General features: G+C 49.3%; 1 protein-coding gene across 4 annotated transcripts in view; it reads left to right on the forward strand.

Annotated features, from left to right (window-relative positions):
- The first annotated feature begins 4,854 nt into the window (after positions 1-4,854).
- The window catches only part of MLPH (melanophilin), a 46,520-nt gene continuing 25,812 nt past the window's right edge, over positions 4,855-25,562 (forward strand). For 2 of the 4 annotated variants that reach the window (XM_061412724.1, XM_061412725.1), the window contains exons 1-2: positions 4,855-5,013; positions 11,845-11,978. In XM_061412724.1, the coding sequence (XP_061268708.1) occupies positions 11,869-11,978 (110 nt within the window). In that variant the 5' untranslated portion in view covers positions 4,855-5,013; positions 11,845-11,868. The remainder of the gene's footprint in view (positions 5,014-11,844; positions 11,979-25,562) is intronic. The other 2 variants (XM_061412722.1, XM_061412723.1) reach the window with 2 other exon arrangements.

Below are 25,562 nucleotides of genomic sequence, written 5' to 3' on the forward strand. Positions count from 1 at the left end.
TCATCCTCTGTTGTCCCCTTCTCCTCCTGCCCCCAATCCCTCCCAGCATCAGAGTCTTTTCCAATGAGTCAACTTTTCTCATGAGGTGGCCAAAGTACTGGACTTTCAGCTTTAGCATCTGTCCTTCCAAAGAACACCCAGGGCTGATCTCCTTCAGAATGGACTGGTTGGATCTCCTTGGAGTCCAGGGGACTCTCAAGAGTCTTCTCCAACACCACAGTTCAAAAGCATCAATTCTTCAGCACTCAGCTTTCTTCACAGTCCAACTCTCACATCCATACATGACCACTGGGAAAACCATAGCCTTGACTAGACGGACCTTTGTTGGCAAAGTAATGTCTCTGCTTTTCAATATACTATCTAGGTTGGTCATAACTTTTCTTCCAAGGAGTAAACGTCTTTTAATTTCATGGCTGAAGTCACCATCTGCAGTGATTTGGGAGCCCCCAAAAATAAAGTCTGACACTGTTTCCACTGTTTCCCCATCTATTTCCCATGAAGTGATGGGACCAGATGTCATGATCTTCGTTTTCTGAATGTTGAGCTTTAAGCCAACTTTTTCACTCTCTTCTTTCACTTTCATCAAGAGGCTTTTGAGTTCCTCTTCACTTTCTGCCATAAGGGTGGTGTCATCTGCATATCTGAGGTTATTGATATTTCTCCTAGCAATCTTGATTCCAGTTTGTGCTTCTTCCAGCCCAGCGTTTCTCATAATGTACTCTGCATATAAGTTAAATAAGCAGGGTGACAATACAGCCTTGACGTACTCCTTTTCCTATGTGGAACCAATCTGTTGTTCCATGTCCAGTTCTAACTGTTGCTTCCTGACCTGCATATAGGTTTCTCAAGAGGCAGGTCAGGTGGTCTGGTATTCCCATCTCTCTCAGAATTTTCCAGTTTATTGTGATCCACACAGTCAAAGGCTTACTCAGCCATAAAAAAGAATGAAATATTGCCATGCACAGCAACATGAATGGACCTAGAGATTATCATACCAAGTGAAGTAAATCAGATAGAGACAAATATTATATGATATCACTTATATATGGAATTTAAAAGGAGGATACAAATGAACTTATTTTTATAAAACAGAAAGACTCACAGACACAGAAAACAAACTTATGGTTCCCAAAGAGGAGAGGAGGAGAGAGATAAATTAGAGGTTTAGGATTAATATATACACACTACTATATATGAAATACGGAGAAGGCAATGGCACCCCACTCCAGGACTCTTGCTTGGAAAATCCCATGGACAGAGGAGCCTGGTAGGCTGCAATCCATGGGGTCGCTAAGAGTCGGACACGACTGAGCGACTTCACTTTCACTTTTCACTTTCACGCATTGGAGAAGGAAATGGCAACCCACTCCAGTGTTCTTGCCTGGAGAATCCCAGGGATGGGGGAGCCTGGTGGGCTGCCGTCTATGGGGTCGCACAGAGTCAGACACGACTGAAGTGACTTAGCATAGCATAGCATATATGAAATAATAAACAAGGACGTACTGTATAATATGTGGAACATATTCAAAATCTTGTAATAATCTATAATGCAAAGGGAATCTGAAAAGCAATATGTGTGTGTCAATCACTTTGCTGTGAAACTAACACCTGAAACTAACACAGTGTTGTAAACCAACTATATTCAATTTAAAAACAAAAAATCGGTGAAAGATTAAAAAAAATTAACTTTTGCCTTAAGCAATTTACAGTTCTGATAGCAACTTTTAAGGGATCTGTTAATTTATAAGCAATTGTAAAGTTTATAGTAAGGAAATGAAAAACACAAGAATTGTTCATAGGGTTTCTGGAAACTCTGGGTTAAATGTCCCTATTTCTGGGTTCGCACACACAGCGGATGGTGTTTGGCCAGAGCTGCTACCACCCTGGGGGCCTGAAATAACCCAAATGCACTTACAGTGCTTCACACAGCAGACAACCAACACTCTAACCAGAGCAGAAATGTGTGGCTTTTGAAAACGCCTTATAAATTATCCAATGTGAGGTCACAAAAATCCTGTAAGGTATAATTTCCTCTTCTGCAAAATGGAGATATTCGTGTCCATTCACCTAATAACCCTGATCATTTATATATTTCTTTATGTTCATATTCCCATTTCACAGATATGGAAAACTAGTTTCTGAGGGTAAGAATGTACTTCTTGTTCGATCTTCTTTCGGTAAGGGAGAGGGAGAAGGCGAGCATGGCTCTCATGCGCCCTAGTCTGGAAAGGAGAGGGAAGGTGGTGACGCCCTTAATGTCCAGGGGATTTGGGAAGGACAAGTGGGCACGGTGGGCTGGAGCTGCTGGCGGTACTTGGGGCCCTGTGGATTTGAGGTGCTCCTGAAATGGTATGGACCTAACAGAAGCAGAAGACATTAAGAAGAGGTGGCAAGAATACACAGAAGAACTGTACAAAAAAGATCTTCACGACCCAGATGATCATGATGGTGTGATCACTCACCTAGAGCCAGATATCCTGGAATGTGAAGTCAAGTGGGCCTTAGAAAGCATCACTATGAACAAAGCTAGTGGAGGTGATGGAATTCCAGTTGAGCTATTTCAAATCCTGAAAGATGATGTTGTGAAAGTGCTGCACTCAACGTGCCAGCAAATTTGGAAAACTCAGCAGTGGCCACAGGACTGGAAAAGGTCAGTTTTCAGTCCAATCCCAAAGAAAGGTAATGCCAAAGAATGCTCAAACTACCGCACAACTGCACTCATCTCACACACTAGTAAAGTAATGCCCAAAATTCTCCAAGCCAGGCTTCAGCAATACGTGAACCGTGAACTTCCAGATGTTCAAGCTGGTTTTAGAAAAGGCAGAGGAACCAGACATCAAATTGCCAACATCCGCTGGATCATCGAAAAAGCAAGAGAGTTCCAGAAAAACATCTATTTCTGCTTTATTGATTATGCCAAAGCCTTTGACTGTGTGGATCACAATAAACTGTGGAAAATTCTGAAAGAGATGGGAATACCAGACCACCTGACCTGCCTCTTGAGAAACCTGTATGCAGGTCAGGAAGCAACAGTTAGACTGGACATGAAACAACAGACTGGTTCCAAATAGGAAAAGGAGTACATCAAGGCTGTATATTGTCACCCTGCTTATTTAACTTATATGCAGAGTACATTATGAGAAACGCTGGGCTGGAAGAAGCACAAACTGGAATCAAGATTGCTAGGAGAAATATCAATAACCTCAGATATGCAGATGACACCACCCTTATGGCAGAAAGTGAAGAGGAACTCAAAAGCCTCTTGATGAAAGTGAAAGAAGAGAGTGAAAAAGTTGGCTTAAAGCTCAACATTCAGAAAACGAAGATCATGACATCTGGTCCCATCACTTCATGGGAAATAGATGGGAACAGTGGAAACAGTGTCAGACTTCATTTTTTGGGGCTCCCAAATCACTGCAGATGGTGACTTCAGCCATGAAATTAAAAGACGCTTACTCCTTGGAAGGAAAGTTATGACCAACCCAGATAGCATATTCAAAAGCAGAGACAGTACTTTGCCAACAAAGGTCCGTCTAGTCAAGGCTATGGTTTTCCCAGTGGTCATGTATGGATGTGAGAGTTGGACTGTGAAGAAAGCTGAGTGCCGAAGAATTGATGCTTTTGAACTGTGGTGTTGGAGAAGACTCTTGAGAGTCCCCTGGACTCCAAGGAGATCCAACCAGTCCATTCTGAAGGAGATCAGTCCTGGGTGTTCTTTGGAATAATGATGCTAAAGCTGAAACTCCAGTACGTTGGCCACCTCATGAGAAAAGCTGACTCATTGGAAAAGACTTGGATGCTGGGAGGGATTGGGGGCAGGAGAAGGGGACAACAGAGGATGAGATGGCTGGATGGCATCACCGACTGGATGGATGTGAGTTTGAGTGAACTCCGGGAGTTGGTGATGGACAGGGAGGCCTGGCGTGCTGGGATTCATGGGGTCTCAACGAGTCGGACAAGACTGAGCGACTGAACTGAACTGAACTGAGCCACCTGATGCGAAGAACCGACTCACTGGAAAAGACCCTGATCGTGGGAAAGATTGAAGGCGGGAGGAGAAGTGAGCGACAGAGGATGAGACGGTTGGATGGCATCACCGACTCAATGGGCATGAGTTTAAGCAAACTCCGGGAGTTGGTGATGGACAGGGAGGCCTGGCCTGCTGCAGTTCATTGGGTCGCAGAGTCGGACACGACTGAGCGACTGAACTGAGCTCGTGGAGAGAGAAGCGGCGGCAGGCTCGGAGGAGGTTCCCCGGCTGCCCTCCGCTCTCCCCGCCGAGGGCACCCTCCCGTCTATTCCCGCCCGGTCTGCGTGCGGATGCTGACTACGCCGACTTTTCTTGATGGGCGAGGTCTCGGGACCCTTCCCGCGGCGGCGATCCTGGGGCTGAGGCTTCTCGCCCAAAGTCCCCCTTACCCGCCGGCTTTCCCACGCGTTAGTCGGAGGCTTTAGGGAAGGCGCCTTCTTGAGCCTCGGTATCCCTTCTGTGAAGCCGGAGTGAATAGCAGAGTAAACTGCAGAGCTGGGATGGGAATTAAGTCAGAAAGCGTGCGGTCCGAGGGCGCGAAAGGCCCCCAGGTCCCTCCGCGCCGAGGGCTACCGCGGCGGCCGCGTTACCGGCCCGACTCCCCAGGTGCGGGCCCGGGCCTGCCTCCCCGCCGCCGCCGCCGCCTTCCTCCGCCAAGCCGGCTGTGGGCGAGGAGCGATGGTCTCTGCCTGGCGCGGGCGCCTCCCGCGCGGGCGCCCGGGTGCCCGCCCCAGTCGCCGCCCGCACCCGGAGGTGCTCGCTGCTCCCGGAGCTGGGCGGGGCGGGCGCGGCCCTCGTGATCCCCGCGGGCGCCCGGACCTCGCCCTCCCGCCGCCCTGCGCCCTGCCCGGCCCGATCGGCCCGCCTGGCCTCAGAGCCCTGAGCCCCGACGCCGCCCGGTCGCCTCGCTCTCCCTGGCAGGACCGGAGCGGGCAACCCCGGAGTCCCGGCGGTCAGGGCCGACACCCCTGGGAACGGAGTCGGTGAGTTCAGGGAGAACCCGGGCGTGGGGCGGGTCCGCGGTGCTGGCTGCAGCCCCGCCGGTGTGAAAACGCCCCCAACAGCCCCCCAGGCCTCGGTCCCTCCTGACTGGTGAGGAGGACGCTCCTAGCCCCCCACCCATCCCCCCTCCCCGAACCCGAAAGCCAAGCTTCACCTGGAAAGCCTAACCGGAGGTCTGGGTCCTCGGGAGCCCATTTTGGGCAAATCGATGGTTTCCATCAGAAGTCCTGTTGGCGATGGCTCTGCAGACAGGGCTGAGCCTGCCGCTCTGAGACTAAGTGGGGGCAGGTCACTCCTCGGGCGGAGGCTGTTTGGGGAGCGACTCCTGCCAGAAAGAGAGCCCTAGGGCGTCCTGGCATGGGAGGAGGTGTCCTGGACTTGGGGCCCCTGAAAGCCCCACTCGTATTGGAATTGTGTTTGCTGACAGGCCCGCAGACCAGCCCACAGGGCCCAGGGGACGGATCTGCAGGTGAAGGGAGTCAGGTAGTGGCCACTGGCCCCAGGCCCCTGCCCAAGCCAGAAAGTGAGGCACGCTTCAGCTGTGGCCCGCCAGGCTCCTCTGTCCATGGGGTGCTCCAGGCAGGAATACTGGAGGGGGTTGCCATGCCCTCCTCCAGGGGACCTTCCCAACCCACCAGGGATCAAACACTTGTCTCTGGCATCTCCTCTTTACACGAGCACCTCCTGGGAAGCCCGAGCCAGCCCTGCCTACAAAGGCCCTCCGGTATCCCGAGCTCAGACACCTGTGTCCTGCACACCTTAACCACGTGTTGAGAACCCCACTCCATTTTCAGCTGGGCTGGGACCTTTACATTTTTCTGTGTTTGATTTTTTCCGTCTTAGTTCCATATTGCTTTCTGAGAGGCTGGAGTGATTGAGGGGGTGGCGAGGCCCCACTGGCCCACTGGGTGCAAAGGCAGCAATGCCCATCGGCATGAAGCCCAGGGAGACGGTCAGGCTTAAAGACCATGGTGGGGGAGCAGTGACATTGGCACCTGGGTTCAGCCACTCACGTCCATCTTTTACCATCTAGCCCTCTGTTGGCCACTCCACTAGGCCTCAGCAAGACCCAGCTTTCTTGGGCAAAAGCCCCGTACCTGGGCCTCCAGGGCCTCATGCCTTAGAATCCAAGCACCAGTCATAGGTCCCTGCGCTCCCCCTACTTCCAAACTCTGGACGAAGTGGTAGGTGCCCTGCAGGAGTGACTGAGGACTGGTCCAAGCACACAGACTAGCAGGCAAGGGACCTTACTGATTAAGGCATTAGTGACTGAAACGTTAAGGCCAGCTCAGGGGGAGGCTTGGGGATTGGTGAAGAGGAGCCAGAGCCCTGCAGGCTACTCGGAAGGGTGGCTTTGGGGCCCTCGGATGGCAGCATGGTGATGGCCTATGGGGGCCCCCGCCCCTGCCATTAGGTCTCTGCAGAAGCAATCTCTGGAGGATGAGGCCCCCTCCCCTGCTCCCACCCTATGACCTCTCCCTCTAATTCCGACATCCTGGTATCACCCAAAGCTAGAGAGAGCTGGAGAAGTCATGGCACAGCTGTAAACGCTGAGACTGCAGAGGAAGGGGACTGGTCCTCAGTCATGGGGACTGGCTGGTGCCTGAACCAGGACTGGAGCCCAGCCCCTGACCCTCAGGGCATCCTTGTCCTGCAGCATCACCTGGGGCTCCATCCTTGCTCTGGAGTCTGTAGCTGAGGATTCGTGCAAGTGTGGAAGGATGTCCGTGTAGAAACAAGGTTTCCAGCAGCTCCCCAGGGAGCTGAGAGAGTGGAGAGATGGAGCAAGAGGGAGGCAAGCAGCAGGGCCCGAGCTGCTGGGGTGATTTCAGAGCACCTGCAGGGGCAGGATGGAAACGTGCTCATGTTGCTGCTGAGGAAGGTTGAGGGGTTGGTTGCGTGTCTGGGAAGCCAGCCCTGCCTGCAGAAGTAACCTCACAGCCCCACTCTGAGGACAGCATTTGGGAAGCAGCCACAAAGGGTTAATGCACAGCCCCCCTGCCCCCAGCTAGCACCTGAGCCTTCCCCCTGAATGTGCCTGTACCTTTATCGGTAAGGGTCACCCACCTGGTTCTGAGTCAGAGCGCATTCTTGCCATTGTTAGTAGGGCGTTGAAGAAGAACTTGGGCTTGCTGGAAAGTTTATCAGCTCAGGCGGTGATGGCCGTGAGGACTCATTCTTGCGTTTGTTCCCAGGCTCAGGGGGCCCCTCCAGCCCCAGTTGTGTGTAGGAAGAACCCCCACCCATATTTCCCCTTAATGGGGTCAAAATATGAACTCAAATCTTTAACAGACACAGATGAGCCACGACTGAAATGCAGTGATCCGGGTTTAGCCTACCCACTTTGTAAAACCAGTTCCACTGTCTCTTTCCAACTCATTAACTTCCATGTAAGGTTCTCTTTCCTCCATTACAACTTACAAATGACTGGGGAGGGCTGACAGTCTCAAAGATTAACAATGTGATTAAATCTGAGCCCTGGACCAGGCACAAATTGAAAGTGTTTTGTTCAGGAAGCTCATGACTAGGTGTTATCTACACCCGAGTGGAACCAGGGGCAGATAGAGCCTGGGGAGTCTGCCCTCCCCAGCACGCACACCCTGGGAGGTTCCCCCGGGCCAGGGCAGGTCAGAACCCTGTCCGCTCTGTGGGTCTGGAATGACCTGTGTTAGCAGGGCACTTAGGCAGACCCAGGTCAGGCTCTGCTCCCACGTTTCCCCTGTGGTGGTTGTGTGACTGTGGTGGTTGGAGGGATACCTGGTGGAGACCAGGGTCTTGGTGAGCAAAGAGGGGAGTGGTGGGAGAGATGACCATGGCTGAAAGGCTGCCCCCTCCATGAATCCAGGGTCCTTACGCATGGCCGTACCTGACAGAGCATCTGGCAGACCTTCTACCACATCCCAAGTGCCCCCATCAACATACCAGCCTGACACAAGCCGGAAGGGTGCTAACAGCTCATGGCCCAACTGCCAGTATCTTTCTGTTTATGCCCTTGGGTTGCTGAAATCAAGCATATTCTCCATTCAGTTTAAGGTTATTTTCTAAAGATAGTTTTTAAAAAGCTTTAGCAACCTAAATATCCATAAGCAGAGAAATGGATAAAGAAAATGTGGTACATATATACAATGGAATATTCAGTTCAGTCACTCAGTCATGTCCGACTCTTTGCGACTGCATTACGCCAGGCTTCCCTGTCCATCACCAACTCCTGGAGTTTACTCAAACTCATGTCCATTTTGTCAGTGACACCATCCACCCATCTCATCCTCTGTCATCCCCTTCTCCTGCCTTCAAAATTTCCCAGCATCAGGGTCTTTTCCAAGAAGTCAGTTCTTCCTATTAGGTGGCCAAAGTATTGGAGTTTCAGCTTTAGCATCTGTCCTTCCACTGAATATTCAGGGTTGATGTCCTTTAGGATGGACTGGTTGGATCTCCTTGCAATCCAAGGGACTCTCAAGGGTCTCTTCCAACACCACAATTCAAAAGCATCAATTCTTCGGTGCTCAGCTTTCTTTATGGTCCAATTCTCACATCCATACATGATCACTGGAAAAACCATAACTTTGACTAGACGGACCTTTGTTGGTTAAGTAATGGAATATTACTCTGCCATTAAAACTGAAATGCCATTTGCAGCAACATGGATGGATCTAGAGATTGTCATGCTGAACAAAGTCTGTCAGAGAAGAAGAAATATGGTATGACATTCCTTATATGTGTAATCTAAAAAGAAATTATACAAATGAATTTACAAAACAGAAGCAGACTCAAAGAGAATGAACTTACCACTGCCCTTGGAAAGATAGGAGAATGGGATGGATAGGGAGTTTGGGTCGGACATGCACATGCTGCTATATTTTAAATGGATAACCAACAAGGACCTACTGTATAGCACAGGGAACTCTGCTCAATGTTATGTGGCAGCCTGGATGGGAGGGGAGTTTGGGGGAGAAAGGGATACATGTGTATGTATGGCTGAGTCTCGGCAGTTCACGTGAAACTATCACACTATTGGTTAATTGGCTGCACCCTAATGAAAAATTAAAAGTTAAAAAAAAAAAAAACTAGCTAGAACCAAATGGGTCCAAGATGGAAAAAAAAAGCTTTAAAACTACCACCTCCGCCCACCCCCCATCACCACCACCACCAACAACAAAGTAAACTAACAAAAATAATTAAAAACTTTAAGCCTCTGCACTTCATCAACTCGCTGAATGGGAAGGTTGGTCACCGTAATAAAGCCCCGTGTCAGGGACCACAGGCTGCTGACCCCTGGCTGCCCTGGGAACCTGCTTCCCTGGGAGGCATCACCTCCCGGCTGCATGGCATAGGGTCCGATGGATGAGGTGGGTCTGAAGTTTCCAATCACTCTCCTCCCCTCCTCTCCCAGCACCGCCTGCTCACCCAGAAGTTGGGCCAGAGCTAAAAACAGGCACCAGAGTAAAAGTTTTCAGATTATGTCTACCCCATGAAGTACCGACAGTCTGCTCTTGGGTTAGCTATGTGGGATGCTTGTTCTTCAAACTCTGTGTCACCTCATTCCTGGCTTCACTAAACAGCATCATGAACACACATCCATTTCCCTGGTGGCTTAGACCGTGAAGAATCTGCCTGCAGTGTTTGAGACCTGAGTTTGATCCCTGGGTCGGGAAGATCCCCTGGAGAGGGGAATAACTACACACTCCGGTATTCTTGCCTGGAGAATCCCATGGACATAGGCGGGCTACAGTCCATGGGGTGTAGGTGGTGGGGAGTGGTCACAAGCTGTCGGACACGACTGAGAGACGAACACTTCCACTTAACAACTCAGGGTCAACCCTGGCACCTCCGAGTTGGTGCTAAGTCATGATGCCCTGGTTCCCCTGAAGCACTGTGCCCTGGCCATCTCTCTCTGTTCACGTCTCAGCAGCTTCTGCCCGGCCTCACTCCAGGCAGCGGGCAGCCAGCCTGGGTGTCTTCCCCACCCCGTCCCTGGCAGGCACCCTGCTCTCTGGAGGTGACTCCCTGGCCCAGTATCGCCAGTCCCTAGGCTGCGATCGACTTTGCTGTCTGCGCAGGGAAGCCAGGTGCCATCCTCGTTAGAAAGAAGCATCAAACAGAAGAGACAGGCTTGAGAGGGGCACGGGGTGCGTCCTCTGGGTGCGAAGCCTCCAGGCAGGCGTTCTGACCCCTAGTGGGTCCTTCATCCATGGGTCATCAGTCACTGACCCACTCTAAGACAGTTAAGCTTGCATGGCAAGGAAAATATACTGGTTTCTTTTTGTTTTGTTTTTCTCCCTCACACCTCACAACTTAAGTTTCTTGAAATGAAGCCTGAAATTGTGACTTTTCCTTTAGGAGAGGAGAGAGAATGCTGACTACTCAGCTGATAGTCACAGCTTTCATCTGCTCTGAAAATAGAATTTCAAATGAATGTTCTTCTTATGATAGAATTTTCTCAACGACAGTAAAAAGCAAAGATGAATAAACCCCAGGCATCCATCAAATGACTTTTTGTTCCATTTTTTAAAGACAAACAGAAGCTATGTGCTCTGGGGAAGCATCAAGAGTCAGTTTGGGTTTAATGTTTTTCACGTCCAAAAATCTCAGTTCAAGTGTAAAGAAAATAATTTGAATGATTCTGACCCATCAGGGCATCCTATTAATACAACATTCATAGCGCAGTGCTTGAGTTTGGAAATATTGAGAGGGTCAGTGAAAAAAAAAAAGTAGATGTTATTTTTCACCTATTTTAAGGCATAGTTTGACAGCCACCGGATCTCTGTGGCCACGTTCATTTCAAGTGGTATCTGAGTGTTACTCAGAAAATGACACTCTTCATAATTAACCTCTTGTAGAGCAAACTTGCTTTCTAGCACAGAGCAAGTCTTGCTTGCATTTGCACAGAGATCACTTTCAGGAGGTCAGCGTCAGTGAATGGAGATGCTGCTCAGAATTCAGAAGCAGATTTGCGTCTTTGGTTGATGTTTGAGGCTTCCCAGTGATACCAGACAGACTGGGTCCCTTCTCTGATATTCCTGAAAAGCGGGTTTCGGTCCTTCATGAAGACTCGCTGAAGTCGCACAGAGATTCTTGAGCTTTCAGTTCCCACCAGGATCCCATCGCCCAAACAGAATCTGCCCCCCAGCCCCGTCCTGCCAGAACAGAGCTGAACTGAGTGCAGCAATCGTGGTCTCTGGCCAAGGGTCAGCTGTCCACCTGCCACAGACCAGAGAGGTGGGGGCACCAAAATGTGTCCCTGAGTGCCAGGGGGAGGTCACGGTCATCACGATATATGAAATGATGCTCCACCAGCTGTTAGGAGGTGTGAAGACACGCTCAAGGGGTGGGCGTGCTGGGGGGTGGGGGGTGGAGACAGGTGGAGGACCCCTCGAGGACCTTGTCAGAACGCATATTCTGAATCAGGAGGGCCCGGACCTGGGAGTCTGCATTTCTCACAGGCTGCGGGAGATGCTGCTGATCCACGGAGCGCACCCTGAGTAGCGAGAAAGGTGGTTCTGCTTCTGCTTCTCTTGGTTTGTGACAGCTGGGTTTTCCTTCCTTTGTCCTCTTGGTGTGAATTGAGATCTTCAGTGTCCAGAAAGGGCAGTGTCATCTGAATTCTGACTCTGAGCTGTGGGGACTCTACACGTGGGTTCCCTTATTTTGACTGTGTGTGTTTCCAGACACATGTTTGCCTGTTTTCAAAAACGACCTAACCCAGGTTCCAGCTCCTGGGAAATTGGTGTTTTCTGCGTTGTCTCTTCCTTTGTGACTCGCCCGGCACCCGCACAGGCTTCCTGGGCTGACTGCTGGGCCCTGTGTTACTCCAGGTGTGACCTTGACGAGCAGCAGAGATGGGAAAGACACTGGATCTTTCCAAGCTCACGGATGAAGAGGCCAAGCACGTCTGGGAGGTGGTTCAACGGGACTTCGACCTTCGGAGGAAAGAAGAGGAAAGACTAGAGTGAGTGTGTGGCGGGGCCCTCGCAGCTGGGACCCGTGCAGCTGGGACCTGTGCAGCTGGGGCCCTTGCAGCTGGGACCCTCACACCTGGGACCCATGCAGCTGGGGCCCGTGCAGCTGGCCCTAGCATCTCTGGAGGGGATCCCTGGGGGCCTCTGGGCAGGCAGATAGCAGTAACTCGGTGGAGGACACTGGATGAAAGTCACGTGCTTTCTGGCCTCAGTTCCCCCTTAATTAAAACCAGGAGCTCTGACTTCCCTCCTGATGGTCAGACGTTCCCTGAATAGTTTTATTTCAACTTGATCCAGTGCCAGGGTGACATTCTCTGCTAATGCTAAGACCACGGCCTTGCATGAGTAAAGGTGATGAAGAGGGAAAGTCTTGATGCTGATCTGCAATACCCAGAAGCCAGGATCAAGGGCTTTCAGGACAAAGGCGGGCTTTTACCTCTTCCCAGCAGAGCTGGGGGCACTCCATCCTCACTGTGGAGGCCCAGCACCATCTTGCAGTTCTCTCCCGTGGGCTGAGCTAAAGCCCCCTTGGTGTTAAATGTTCTTCCTCTGCTTTGCTTCTTCCTCAACCAAACCTCCAAGGCTTAGCTGTCTCCTGGGCTCCCTTGTTGCCTTGGGGTATTTTGTGGGTTGGCAGGCCTATTGCAAAGGAGAAGTTAAGTGAAGACTCAAGGCAGGTGGGAAGTGGCCAAGGGAAAGGCCTGAAAGGCTCCTGGCGGTAGAGCGCAGAGAGGAGGTCAGAGCTGGGGTGGGGGCCAAGGGTCCAGCGGGGATGTGGACTGGCTGTTCTCTGCATGGCCGCAGGCCTTTAGGCGAGGGAGTAACAAGACCCAGATTCTGCTCTGCAGCCGGCGGGCTACTGAGAAGCGGTCAGATGAGCTGTCAAGGGGGAGCCAGCAAGTTTGCCGAAGGGCTGGCTGTGGGGTCTTGATTTTAGGGGCAGCGTTGAGGTCACGGATGACTCCAGAGTCAGGGCCTGAGTAACTGTGGCTGTGGAGGGGTGCTCACCTCACCCGGGAAAGCTGAGGATGGAACAGGTGTGGAGGGAACCAGGACACAGATCTGTGGACACTGGGTGGCCCATTAGACATGAGGTGGACAGGGCGGCCCCCCACATACCAGACGGAAGCCCAGCAAGACAGGACTGTGGGAGTGTCCACCTACAGAGGCCATGACTACTGTAATCAAGCCAAACCCCGTGGCCTAAAGCAAGCACACAACTCTCTTCTGGGCCTGGAGCTTAGGAGTCAAGGTGTTGACAAGCTGTCCAGTGAAACAAGTTCAGTGGAGCCCAGCACCCCTTGGTGATGGTGGGGAAGGGTCTGGGGCAGCACCAGGAGGCTTCTTGCTGACTCTCTGCACAGCCCCCCTCCCCTCTGCTCTGTCCTGGGCTGCAGGTCACCCCCAGGGTTTTCATTACGAAGCAGCTTTCACCCCACTGGTGTCTGGAGCCCTGACTCCCATCAGTGGCCACAACCCCAGGACCAGGGCCCAGAGCCAGCCTCGGGCGTCGTCCCGGTCCTGACTGGGGCAGGCGCCTGCCTTGCCTCGTGTCTCCTGTCTTTGCCTCAACCTGGAAGCTGCGCCTGGGACCACGGCCACACGCTGTTAGTGACCGAGCCCGCCTGGTCCTTCCTGTCTGGGGATCACAGCCCCCCCAGGCAGCCCAGCTCTTGTCACTCTTGTTTTCAATGGCAGCTCAGACCCTCCCATTCCATGCCTTTATAGAAGCACAGATCGATCGGAGGGCGGGGGATCCCAGTTCTCCAGGGAGACCTTTAAGGGCGTCAGCCCCTCCCTCTGTCCAGGCAGAACCCAGGTAGTTTTGCAGAAATTCCTGTTTCCTGCCTATAGGGAGCACCGCACCCTGCTGACCCCCATCACCCTATTTTCCATATTTCTTGTAGCCATTTCAGGTTGCAAAGGGGAGACACAACCTGGTAGCCTCCAGTTACTGCTAGAAAGGAAGTCTCCAAAGGATCCCGCTGGTGACACCCCTCTCCTGGGGGGGCCCGTGGATCAGGTCAGGTCCCTGGTCAGTCGTTTAAGATCAGGGTGACGTCCTTGTTCAGAAGGCCCCGAAGCCTCCTGCTCAGAATTTAGCGTCTTCTCGGCCAGACATGTGACAATCAGGGGTGAGCTTGTTAAATACAACAGCGCAGGACGTGGTCCCTGGAAGTGTCCGCGTGCGGAGAGGTGGTGGTTGGGAGAATCCACACCAGAGCCAAGGCGAGGATGCTGGTGCCCCGGAAGTGCTCCTCTGTTAGCTCCTCCTGTGCGCACCGGCCTGCTGGTGATGCGCTTGGAAAGATAAGCCGCGGGGCTGAGTGAAGGGCGTTCGGCATGTGGACACTGACGCTGGTCCTGTAGAGTGAGTGCATTGGCTAAAATACCAGCAGTCTGTTACGAAACTGAAGACATTTAAAAAATCATAAACCTCCTTCTTCCTGGCCTTATCTCAATGTTAATCTCCGCATTTAACCAATTTCCATGTTAACCATCCATTTCCTGCAACCACAATATCCCAGTCTCTGTAGCACACTGGGGTTTCTGCATGGTCCCTTGGGGTCCTCATGGTGCTCCCAGTTCCTGGGTCTCTAATCTCTGAATCAACAACGGCCTGAATGCAGGCACTGGCCCTCAGCTGAGCACTGAGCGGGGCCTGTAACAAACTGAGCGGCTCGGGGGTTGTTCAGATGAGCAGGGTTTTTTTTAATTGTTATTGAAATATAGTTGATTTACAAGGCTGTGTTAGTTTCAAATGTACAGCAATCAGATGATTTTCTGATGTCTTTGACACACTCCAAAAGAGAGGCCAAATGGATGGGCCAGCATAAAACCTTACCAAGGTCATTGAGAGAACAAAGTCAATAGGGGGGTAAAAACTGTGAAACCAAGAACCAAACATATTCATTACTCGGAAAGAACTTTCCCATCACATCAGATGGACACAGTGTGTGCGCTCAACGTCGGCTCACCAGCAGCAGCAAGGTCGATTTACTGAGAGACGATGCACCAAATATACCCATTAGGAAACAATCAAACAAAAATGCGTTTCATTTCATATTTACAAAGTGAACAGAAGTGTGTGTTAGATGGGTTGCTGTTCCGTTTTTCTCCCCAAGTGGGAGCATCCCCCTGTAAAGGATACTGGGGCAGGGCCTGGGCGAAGGTTCCAGCACCCTCTCCCACATGGCAGGACCAGCACCTTGACTTCTCCTGTCAAAGTGAGTGACCAGTGAGCTGGCCCAGGCCCTGACCCTAATGCCTAATGCCCGGTAGACCATCCCCACAACATGAAAGCCTCTGACCCCTCGGCCAGGCCTGACCTCCTGCCGTTTGTGGGGGACACTTTCGGCCCCGTGGGGAAGATGGATGCCAGCCGGTGTTGAAGGGCACAGGCTGGAGCATCTTGGTCTGTGTTCGCTGCGAGCCTTCTAACGAGATGTCCCACATAGAACACATTTGTTCCAGGGACCACCAGGCCTGCTGGTAGACCTCTCAGACAGCTCCCCTCCAAACTGACCAGGAGGATGTCCCTGGGAGGCTAGCTCCTGAGTGACAGAGGCCTTGTGGAGCTTCCAAACAGCTTTCCCTGCAGACTATTTTGGGAATTTAAGGAGGGGGGAGGCCGTATAGCCTCTGATTTAGCCCCAGGCAGCTAAAGTTGGCTTGTGCAACCAGAGACTGGGGAGTGGGGTATTTACTGTGCGGAGTGTGATGTTATTCTTGGCTTCCCCTCAGAACACAGGGCTGCACTCCAGAGGACCCCAAACCCCAAAATGCACAGAAACCTTTAGGCAGCTCATCAAGCCTTCACTCCCCTCCAAGACCCCAGGCCTTGGAATGAGCTCGCCTGCTTCCTCACCTGCTTCCTCACCGAAGGCTCGAGGCTGCCAGGCACCACCTCCCCGACCCCTGCACTTACCATATTCACATCCACCCTGTCTTCCCTCTCCGGGTCCTCGCCAGCACTCTGGACCTTTCCTCTGCTCCCTGCTCCTGGAGCTGCCTCAGCTACTCCCTTTCTGTCCTCTGGCTTCTGCTTGGACTGTCAGTAGGGTCTAGCACCACATTGAAACAAACAAAGCAAAACCAAGAACAAACAAAAAACACGGAAAGCCTTTCCTTTGGCCCCAGCACCCTGCTAAATGCTGGCGTGTCTTGCTCCCTTCATTTCAGATGATCCAAGTGCTGCACATCCTTTCATCTGCCTCACGGCCCAGTGGTCTGTCTTGGCAGCTACGCCTCGGGGCCCAGTCGAAGCCCCTTCTCAGCCCCTAGTCTTCCCTGACCTTGGACTCTGCCCTCCTCACCGATCCGTGTCTGTAACTGGTGTTTCTTTTCCCACACCTTCCTGGCTTTTCTCTGTGGTTACTCTGAAGTAACTGTGGTTACTCTTCCTTCTTCTGGCGCATTAAAGGGACAAGGTGCCTAAGACATGTCTTCTCAAAGTCCATGAAAGCATGTGGACCCCTTCAGATCTTTAATCTTTCACGTACCCAAAGGACAAAGAATTGCTACGCTGTTTAAACCGCTTCAGACCAGGAAAAAAAAGTTCATTAGGCTCACTCTGATAGCCTATATTAACAAAGATAAAGGAGGAAAAATACAGCTCAGTTAAATCACCATTTTAATATGCCTAAGGCTGTCATGGAGGCCACTAGCCACGTGTGTCTATTTAAATTAATTGAACGCAACTTAAAAATCAGTTCTTCTGTCTCATCAGTCAGATGTCAAGTTTTCAGTAGCCACACACACGGATAGTGGCTGCCACACTGGACCAGCAAATATAGAACATTTCCATCATCACTGAAATTGTATCGGACGTCACAGGCTAAGGAGACAAAACTTATGCTTATCTCAGTACTGTGGAAGAGTGTTTGGTAGCACACTATTTTTGATGATTTTTTAAGTAATAAAATTGAAATTAAAGGATACTTTTTTAACATGACGAAAAAATGCTTCAAACAATAGCCATCATGATACATTAATGTTAGAAACAAGAAAAGAATTTCTTTCATTGCCACTTATCATGACCAATTTAGAATGTTTTATTAGTGCTGCTGCTGCTAAGTCGCTTCAGTCGTGTCCAACTCTGTGTGACCCCATAGACGGCAGCCCACCAGGCTTCCCTGTCCCTGGGATTCTCCAGGCAAGAACACTGGAGTGGGTTGCCATTTCCTTCTCCAATGCATGAAAGTGAAAAGTGAAAGTAAAGTCGCTCAGTCGTGTTCGACTTTAGCGACCCCATGGACTGCAGCCTACCAGGCTCCTCCGTCCATGGGATTTTCCAGGCGAGAGTACTAGAGTGGGGTGCCATCGCCTTCTCCGTCTATTAGTGCTAGCCAATGCAATTAGAGAAAGTAACAAAATACATAGTTACCAATGGGCAGGGAAAGCCAAAACTATTACCTGCAGAAGATAAAAACTAAGATAGTTACCTACAAAATTAAAAAAGAGAGAATTTAGTAGTCTAGCTATATAAGATACAAGAATATAAAATAAAATCCGTGTCCCCTTTGTAGACATCAGAGGTAACCAATCAGAATGTACATAGAAAAATCCTATTTATAAAAAGAAAATACGAAGTACGTAAGGAGGAAGGGGAAGGTGAGGTGAATTGGGAGAGTAGCTTTGACATAAATACACTCCCATGTATAAAATAGCTAGCTAGTGGGATCCTGCTGAATAGCACAGGCAGTTCAATTCGATGTTCTGTGATAACCTAGATGGGGGAGTGGGCGGGACGTCCAAGAGGGAGGCTCTATATGTAGACATACGGCTGACTCACTTCATTGTACAGCAGAAACCAACAGAACACTGTAAAGAAATTACACTCCAATAAAAAAAGAAATATGTAATAGCCACATAAAGAATAGTATAAAGCATCACTAAACAACATACCAAAACTGTCAATTGTAACAGATGGTATCCCATCCTCTGTATGGGAAGAATGCTGCAATGATGTTGGCTCTTGAGGAATTAGTGTCAAATTCCTAAGGCATTTGGGGGAATATGAAAAAAACATTATAGCAAATGAAGACGTAAGACACAGCAATTTAAATAAGACTAATAAGCAGGGCCGTGTTCCAGGAGATAACAGAAAGTATTTGATGCTACATTAATTAGCATAACATGGGCCTCTCACAGATGTAAGTAATCAGTGAACCAGCCTGTACGTTCTAAAATGCGACCAAGCGTGTGTAACAGTTTCCAGTACAGTGGCAGCACTTCATATTAGTGAGAAAGGGAAGGATTAATTAAAGCGGAGTGTCGGGACAGTTGACCGTGAGTACAAGACTTGGGGAGGGAGTGTGACCTAAGTTCAATTTCTAATTGATATATTAAAAATGTAAAGCATGAAACCATGAAAATTACTGGAAGAAAATATAGGTGAACATGTACCTAATCTTGAGGTGGGAAACCTACCTGTGACAAGACAGGCAGAAATCACAGCATATCGATAAATATTGACTAAACATGTACATCTGAATTTTAAAAGACAGTGTATAATGTTTAAAAATTAGAAGAAAATTTTAACAGAAATGGCAATGAGTTACATCTTTGACCTATAAAGAAAGTCTTAAAATTAGAATGATAAAGAAGTCTCCAAATTAGAAAAACACAGAAACCCCCATGTTCAAAAAGGAAAGGGGTAAATGAGAATGCATGGGTGATTCATGTCGCTGGGTGAGGACCTGAATTTTCCTACATAGAACACTGTTTTCAAGGGCACAGCCCACAAGTCAAATATTAGGCTGTGAACCATCCCCAGAAAGGCAAACAGGTGGTGATGTGGATTTGTAATCTTTGCAAACAAACCCAAATGCCTGAGATTATCCGTGAAAGAGCTTCTGGTGTGAGGCATGGCTTGCAAACCATGACTTGCTCTAAAAATAAATCAATAATAAGGAATTTGAAGTCACCCTTTGCTGGGCCACTTAGCACCACTGACAGACAGCTCCAGGGTTGGAAACACAGAAGCTGAACCAGGAAGTCAGCTGCCAGCAAAGCCTGGAGATTAACTTTGGTCTGAGATCACTTACGAGATTTCGGTGAGGCTCCCTCTCAGCGGTCTGTCGTTCACACATCACTATATAATTCCTCTTTATCCTTTTTTTCATCATTTGCTCACTCTGTTCAGAAGACTTCGAAGAACTTTGCTGTTGTTGTTCAGTCCCCAAGTCGTGTCCGACTCTTTGCAGCTTATGGACTGCAGCACTCCAGGCTCCTCTGGCCTCCACATCTCCCAGAGCTTGCTCAAACTCATGTGCATCGAGTCGGTGATGCTATCTAACCATCTCATCGACTGCTGCCCCTTCTCCTCCTGCCTTCAATCTTTCTCAGCATCAAGGTCCTTTCCAATGAGTCAACTCTTCGCACTGGGTGGCCAAAGTGCTGGAGCTTCAGCTTCAGCATCAGTCCTTCAATGAATATTCAGGGTAGATTTCCTTTAGGATTAACTGGTGTAATCTCCTTGCTGTCCAAGGGCCTCTCAAGAGTCTTTAGCACCGCAGTTTGAAAGCATCAGCTCTTCAGGGCTCAACCTTCTTTATGGTCCAACTCTCACATCCATACATGACTGCTGGAAAAACCACTGAACTTCAGCAAGTTTCCATTTCCCTCATTAAAATTCCTGATACTTATTCATATAGTCAGGACCTTAGATCATGTACTTTCTTTTGATCCTTACTACTTGATGCTTGTCCTCTTTCAGCAATTCTCTCTGACACTTATATTTCATCTGGTTGACATACTTTTAATACTATTGTCCCTCAGTTCTGTGCCCCATTGGTTCTTTCACACTCATTCTTAAGCGTCATACTAGAGATTCGATTTTCAGTCCTCTGGAGCACATCTTCAAGTTGTTTTCTCAGGAAGGACGGGGGTAGGAAGTTCATACTTGAAATCTCTCGGTTGGGAGTAAGATCTCTGCTCACACACTTTCCCCTCTGAATCCTGGCAGAATAACAAACCCCAAAACATGCCCATTTCCTAATCCCCCAATCTATGAGTATGTTGGGCTATGTGGCAAAGGGGAATAAAAACTGCAGATGCAATAAAACCTGCTAGTCAGGGGCCTGGATGCAGGGGCACAATCGGGCTAACCAGGTAGGTCAGTGTGATCACAAGGAGCCTGATAAATAAACGAAGGGGGAGACAGGACAACGTGTAAGTGTCATTTATTGTGAGAAGGACTCAACCCACCACTGCTGACTCTGAAAATGGAAGAAGAGCCGTGAGCCAGGGAATGCAGGTGCCTTCTAGAAGCTGGAAAAAATTAAGGGACCAGACCTTCCCCCAGAGCCTCCAGGAAGGATCACACTCCTGCCAACACCTTGATTTTAGGTGCCATCTAGAACTTTCATAGCTAGAGAGGAGAAGTCAATGCCTGGCTTCAAAGTGCCAAAGGTCAGGCTGACCCTCTTTTAGGGGCTAATGCAGCCGATGACTTTAAGTTGAAGCCAGTGCTTGTTTACCATTGTGAAAATCCCAAGGCCCTGAAGAGCTGCCAGATCCACTGTGCCTGTGCTCTGTAAACGGAGCAACAGAGCCTGGATGAACAGCGCATCTGTGTACAATATGGTTCACTGGATATTTTAAGCTCACTGATGAGACCCACTGCTCAGAAAAAGATTCCTTTCAAAATATTACTACTCAGTGACAATGGGAAACATCCCCCAAGAGCTCTTATGGAGATGAACAGTGATATTAATAGAGTTTTCATACTTTATAACACACGTCCACACTGCAGCCCATGGTTCAAGAAGGAATGTTGACTTTCAAGTCTTATTCTTTAAGAAATCTCTTTCAGGAGGCTATAGCTGCCGTAGGTAGTGATTCCTCGGATAGATCTGGGGAAAATAAATGGAAAACCTTTTGGAAGAGACTTGTCATTCTGGATGCTTTGAAGAACACCCGTGATTCATGGGAAGAGGTCAAAGTACCAACATTAGCAGGAGTGTGGAAGAAGTTGATTCCAGCCCTCACAGGTGGCTTTAAGGAGTTCAAGACTTCAATGAAGGAAATCACTGCAGATGTGATGGAAGTATCAAGAGAACTAGAATGAGAGGTGGAGCCTAAGATGTGAGGGAATTGATGCAATCTCATGGTCCAACTTAAACAGATGAGGAGTTGCTTCTTACAAATGAGCAAAGAAAGTGGTTTCTTGAGATGTGTCTATCCTGGTGAAGATGGTGTGAAGGTTATTGAAATGACAAAAAAAAAAGCATTTAGAATATTCATAAACTTGATTGGCAAAGCAAAAACAGAATTTGAGAGAATTAACTCCAATTTTGAAAGAAGTTCTACTGCGGGTAAATTGCTGTCAAATAGCATTGCATGCTACAAAAAATCTGTTCGTGAAAGGAAGAGTCCATCCACACAGCAGACTTCATTGTCTTATTTTAAGAAGTTGCCACAGCCACCCCAGCCTTCAGCAACTACTTCCCTGATCAGTCAGCAGCCATCAGCACAGAGCTGTCCCCCCACCATCAAACAGAACATGACTCAGAAGATGGTTAACAATTTATAATGCTTAAGTACTTTAAAGTATGTGCATTGTTTTTTCAAACATAATGCTGTTGTGTACCTACTAGACCTCAGTATAGTGCAAACATAACTTTTATTTGCACTGGGAAACCAAGAAATTCCTGTGACTCACTTTATTGCAATACTCGCTTTATTGTGGTGGTCTGGTGCAAACCCACAGTGACTCCGAGGTGTGCCTGAATTACCTGCCAGGTGTTTGCCCTTCTCTGCCCTGGCCATCGTCTTCTCTCTGCACTCCTGTCTCTTCAGCCCTTTCCTCTGCATTCAGGAGAGTAAACGTGTGGCTTCAAAATAAGTGGTTCTCAAGCATTTTGCCCTGAGGGACCTGATAGATTCTTAAATTTTTGAAAACTCCAAAGAGGTTTTGCTTACCTGGGTTATATCTGTGTATACTTACTCATCAAAAATTGAAACTGGGCATTTAAAAAGTAGTTGTTCACTTATTTAAAGTACAGTAGCCCCCTTATAACATAATAAAAATGCTATGAAAAATAAATTTTTCCAAAACAAAAACATAAATGAAGACAATGGCATTGTTCTGTGTTTTTTGAAAACCCCTTCCATGTCTGGCTTGATTGGAGATGACTGAATTCTGATATTTCCTCTGCACTCAGGCTGTTCTAATGTGTTGTTGAAGAAAATTGGACTTCATACAGATGTAGTAGGAAAAAGAAGGAGGAGCCTTTCCAGATGATTGTGGGTGTTATGTTCTGACAATACATGAAAACCCTGTGACTGGTAGTTTCTTAAAGTTGTAATGTGGAATCTGAAGCCATGTCAATGAACTTCCCTGTTACATTAAAATCCACTGGTCCGTGTTGCACATGGAATGGTTCTTCTATCCACATGTGCTTTGCTGACACCTGTGCAGACTTTGCCGATGTCAGTACGTTACATTATACATAACCAAAGCAATCACATTTATCATTATCGCTGTGATCTCATCAGAAACCTCTCTGCGACAGAAAACTCTGAAGCTCAGGGCAGCAGAGACATAAAAGTTTTCCAAAAGGCTTCTCTGAGCTTGAAAGCCTGGATTTTGTCACCAGCAACTAATAGCATCACTTGACGTACTCTTTAATTAATTAATTAGTTCATTTTTGGCTGTGCTGGGTCTTTGTTGCTGCATGCAGGCTGTTTCCAGGTGCAGTGAGCAGCGGCTACTCTTCATTGCTGTATGAGGGCCTCTCATTGCGATGGCTTCTCTTGTAGAACTCTAGGGCCAGTCCATCCTAAAGGAAATCATCCGTGAATATTCATGGGAAGGACTGATGTTGAAGCTGAAGCTCCAACAATACTTTGGCCACCTGATGCGAAGACCCGACTCATTGGAAGAGACTCTGATGTTGGGGCACATGGAGGGCATGAGCAGAAGGGGGTGACAGAGGATGAGATGGTTGGATGGCATCATCGACTCAATGGACATGAGTTTGAGCAAGCTCTGGAAAATGGTGAAGGGCAGGGAAGCCTGACATGCTACAGCCCGTGGGGTTGCAAAGAGTCAGACACGACTGAGTGACTGAACAGGGCAGGCGGGCTTCCATATGGCCTGGCAGCATCTGGGATCGTCACAGGCCCAGGAAGAACCCGTGTCCCCTGTTGGCAGGCGGATTCCTAACCCCTGGCACCAGGGAAGTCCCACTTAGCATGCTGTCAATCAAAGACACACTTCATAAGACACGCTTTGCTTTTCTTTCTGAGAGCAGAGGGACAGTCTGCTCCTCTGGCTTGATCTGTTCTGGGCCCAGAACTTTCACCCACCACCACTTTCGCACTGCCAGTGCAGGGGCCCAAGAGCAGAAAAGACAAACTTTAGTGTTATTATGAAAAGACTTTTGACATTATGGCCCCTGTCGAGGGGTCTGGGGTACCCCTGGTGGCCCCTGGACCACACTTTGAGAACCACTATTCTGAATCACTGGACTTGATGTTCTGCCCGTTCCCCTCCTCGTCGCCAACTTTGGTTCCTTTCCATCTTCACTTTAGCCTAGTCTTCTCCATCTCAGTGGATGTGGTCTGTGGTCTTTCCATCTCAGCCTGGCTTCTTCTTACCTCCTGCTCCTCCTTCTTATGCCCACTCAGCACAGCACACAGATGGCTTCAAGCCTTCCTCTGTTTCTGGTGGTACATCTCATTCAGGCATCTGTATTCCTGAAGGTGACCTTGACCTGCAGCTTCATATTGGGCTTTTGCCCACTGAAGCGCCTGTAGTGCAGGGACATCTGGTCAACCCCATGTTTGCTGTCAGCAGCTTGTAGATATCTCTGGCCCCTCGGATTCTCCAGGTTGGTGGATATGCTCTGTGGCAGGCCAGCATCTGGTGTTACTCTGATGGACCAACATGGGGTCCCCCTCTTCCCACCCTCCTGTTCTCCAGCTGTGAAGAAGAGAAGTTATGTTTTAAAGAGTCTAAAGCAGAGTATCTTTATCTGTTCCCCCCAAAATTCAACACCTGAAATGCATCCACCTCCTGTGGACTCTATGAGCTCTTATTTAAGAGGACCTCACGCCCTGCACTTGCACTTTCACATCCTGAGCTCCCCCTGCCTCCCCATATCCTGATCTTTCTTCCCAGGGGGTCTGACTCTACCTGGATGGAGAACGAGGACACTTATGGAGAGAAGCTGGACACGGCCCTGCCGAGCCAAGGCGTGGCCTCTAGGTTCTCTGGCTGAAGTAGAGACAGCAAGAGTGGACCTGAAGACTAGGCCCTTTCCCCGGGCCCAGGTGCTCCGCTGGGCCAGGTGGGAAGCCTGAGGCAGACACTTTCTTTGCCTTGTCAATGCAGTTTTATCTAGACTGGCAGTGAATGACAGTATTTTTAGGTTCCTGCTACTTCTAGACTGTGTTTCTTGGCTTGGGGGGCCAAGAGTCTTATTTTGTGTCTGTCTTCATGCGTACTTTAGTGCACAGTGGGGAGAGGGAAGTCAGCGCAGTGCAGCCAACGCTTAGCTCGATCAGGAGGTTCCCAGAGCTCCGTAGAATCACTGCCTTGTCTTAGACCCCCACCCTGCTCTGGGGCGTCCCCATCAGAAACCACAGTTTCTGCGGAGTTCTCTGGAGACAATGGCATCTAGTGTCTGGCTAATCTCTGTCGCTAAGAATGGATTAATTTTATCTCATCTAAAACTAAAAATATTACGTTTGGCACACATTCTCTGCAGCCAGAACAAGAGCAGTGTGTTCATTGTTGGGGGCACATTTTCCAGTCGGTTCCACTTGGCAAGTTCACCGGGAAGCTGCGACTGAACGGTTGCTGGTATGAAGAACTGGTTTGCCCGGGACTCTTCAGTCTTATTCAGGAGAACCAACTTGGGGAGTCAACTCAACCTGCTCCAGGAGGAAATACTGTCTGACTTTGCCCTTAGGACTCTCTGTGTCGCCTTTTTAAGGAGGTTATTCGGGCAGCTCAGACAGTAAAGAATCTGCCTACAGTGCAGGAGACCAGGGTTCGATCTCTGGGTTGGGAAGATCCCCGGAGAAGGGAATGGCAACCCACTCCAGTGTCCTCACCCGGAGAATCCCATGGACAGAGGAGCCTGGCGGGCTACAGTCCGTGGGATCGCAAAGAGGCAGACACGACTGAGGGACTGAGCACATTCAGGCAGCAGTGGGACCACTGTGATTCTGAACCTTTATGGCTCCCTTAACCTGGTCTGGGTTGAGCTTCTCAACTCTCACAATCAGGTCCCGCCCTGACCTCCACTTACCTAGTATTGTCCCCAGCTCTGCACCATTCACTCAGGCCAGGGAGGCAGAGCGGGTGTGGCCGGACGGGCCCTGGAGAAGGCAGCATCACCCAGACATCTGGATGAGGCTTCTCACATCGTCCTCTCTGACTCCTGCTGCTGTTCCGACCAGACCAGGACCTCCTGGATTTTCTGTCTTCTCTAACCTCCTCTTCTGTTTATTTATTTGGCTGTGCTGGGTCTTAGTTGCAGCACGAGGGATCTTCGTTTGCAGCACTCGGAGTCTTTAGTTAGAGCATGTAAAATCTTAGTTGCGGCCTATGGGATCTA

Source organism: Bos javanicus, chromosome 3 (genome assembly GCF_032452875.1).
Source record: "Bos javanicus breed banteng chromosome 3, ARS-OSU_banteng_1.0, whole genome shotgun sequence".
Lineage (NCBI taxonomy): Eukaryota > Metazoa > Chordata > Mammalia > Artiodactyla > Bovidae > Bos > Bos javanicus.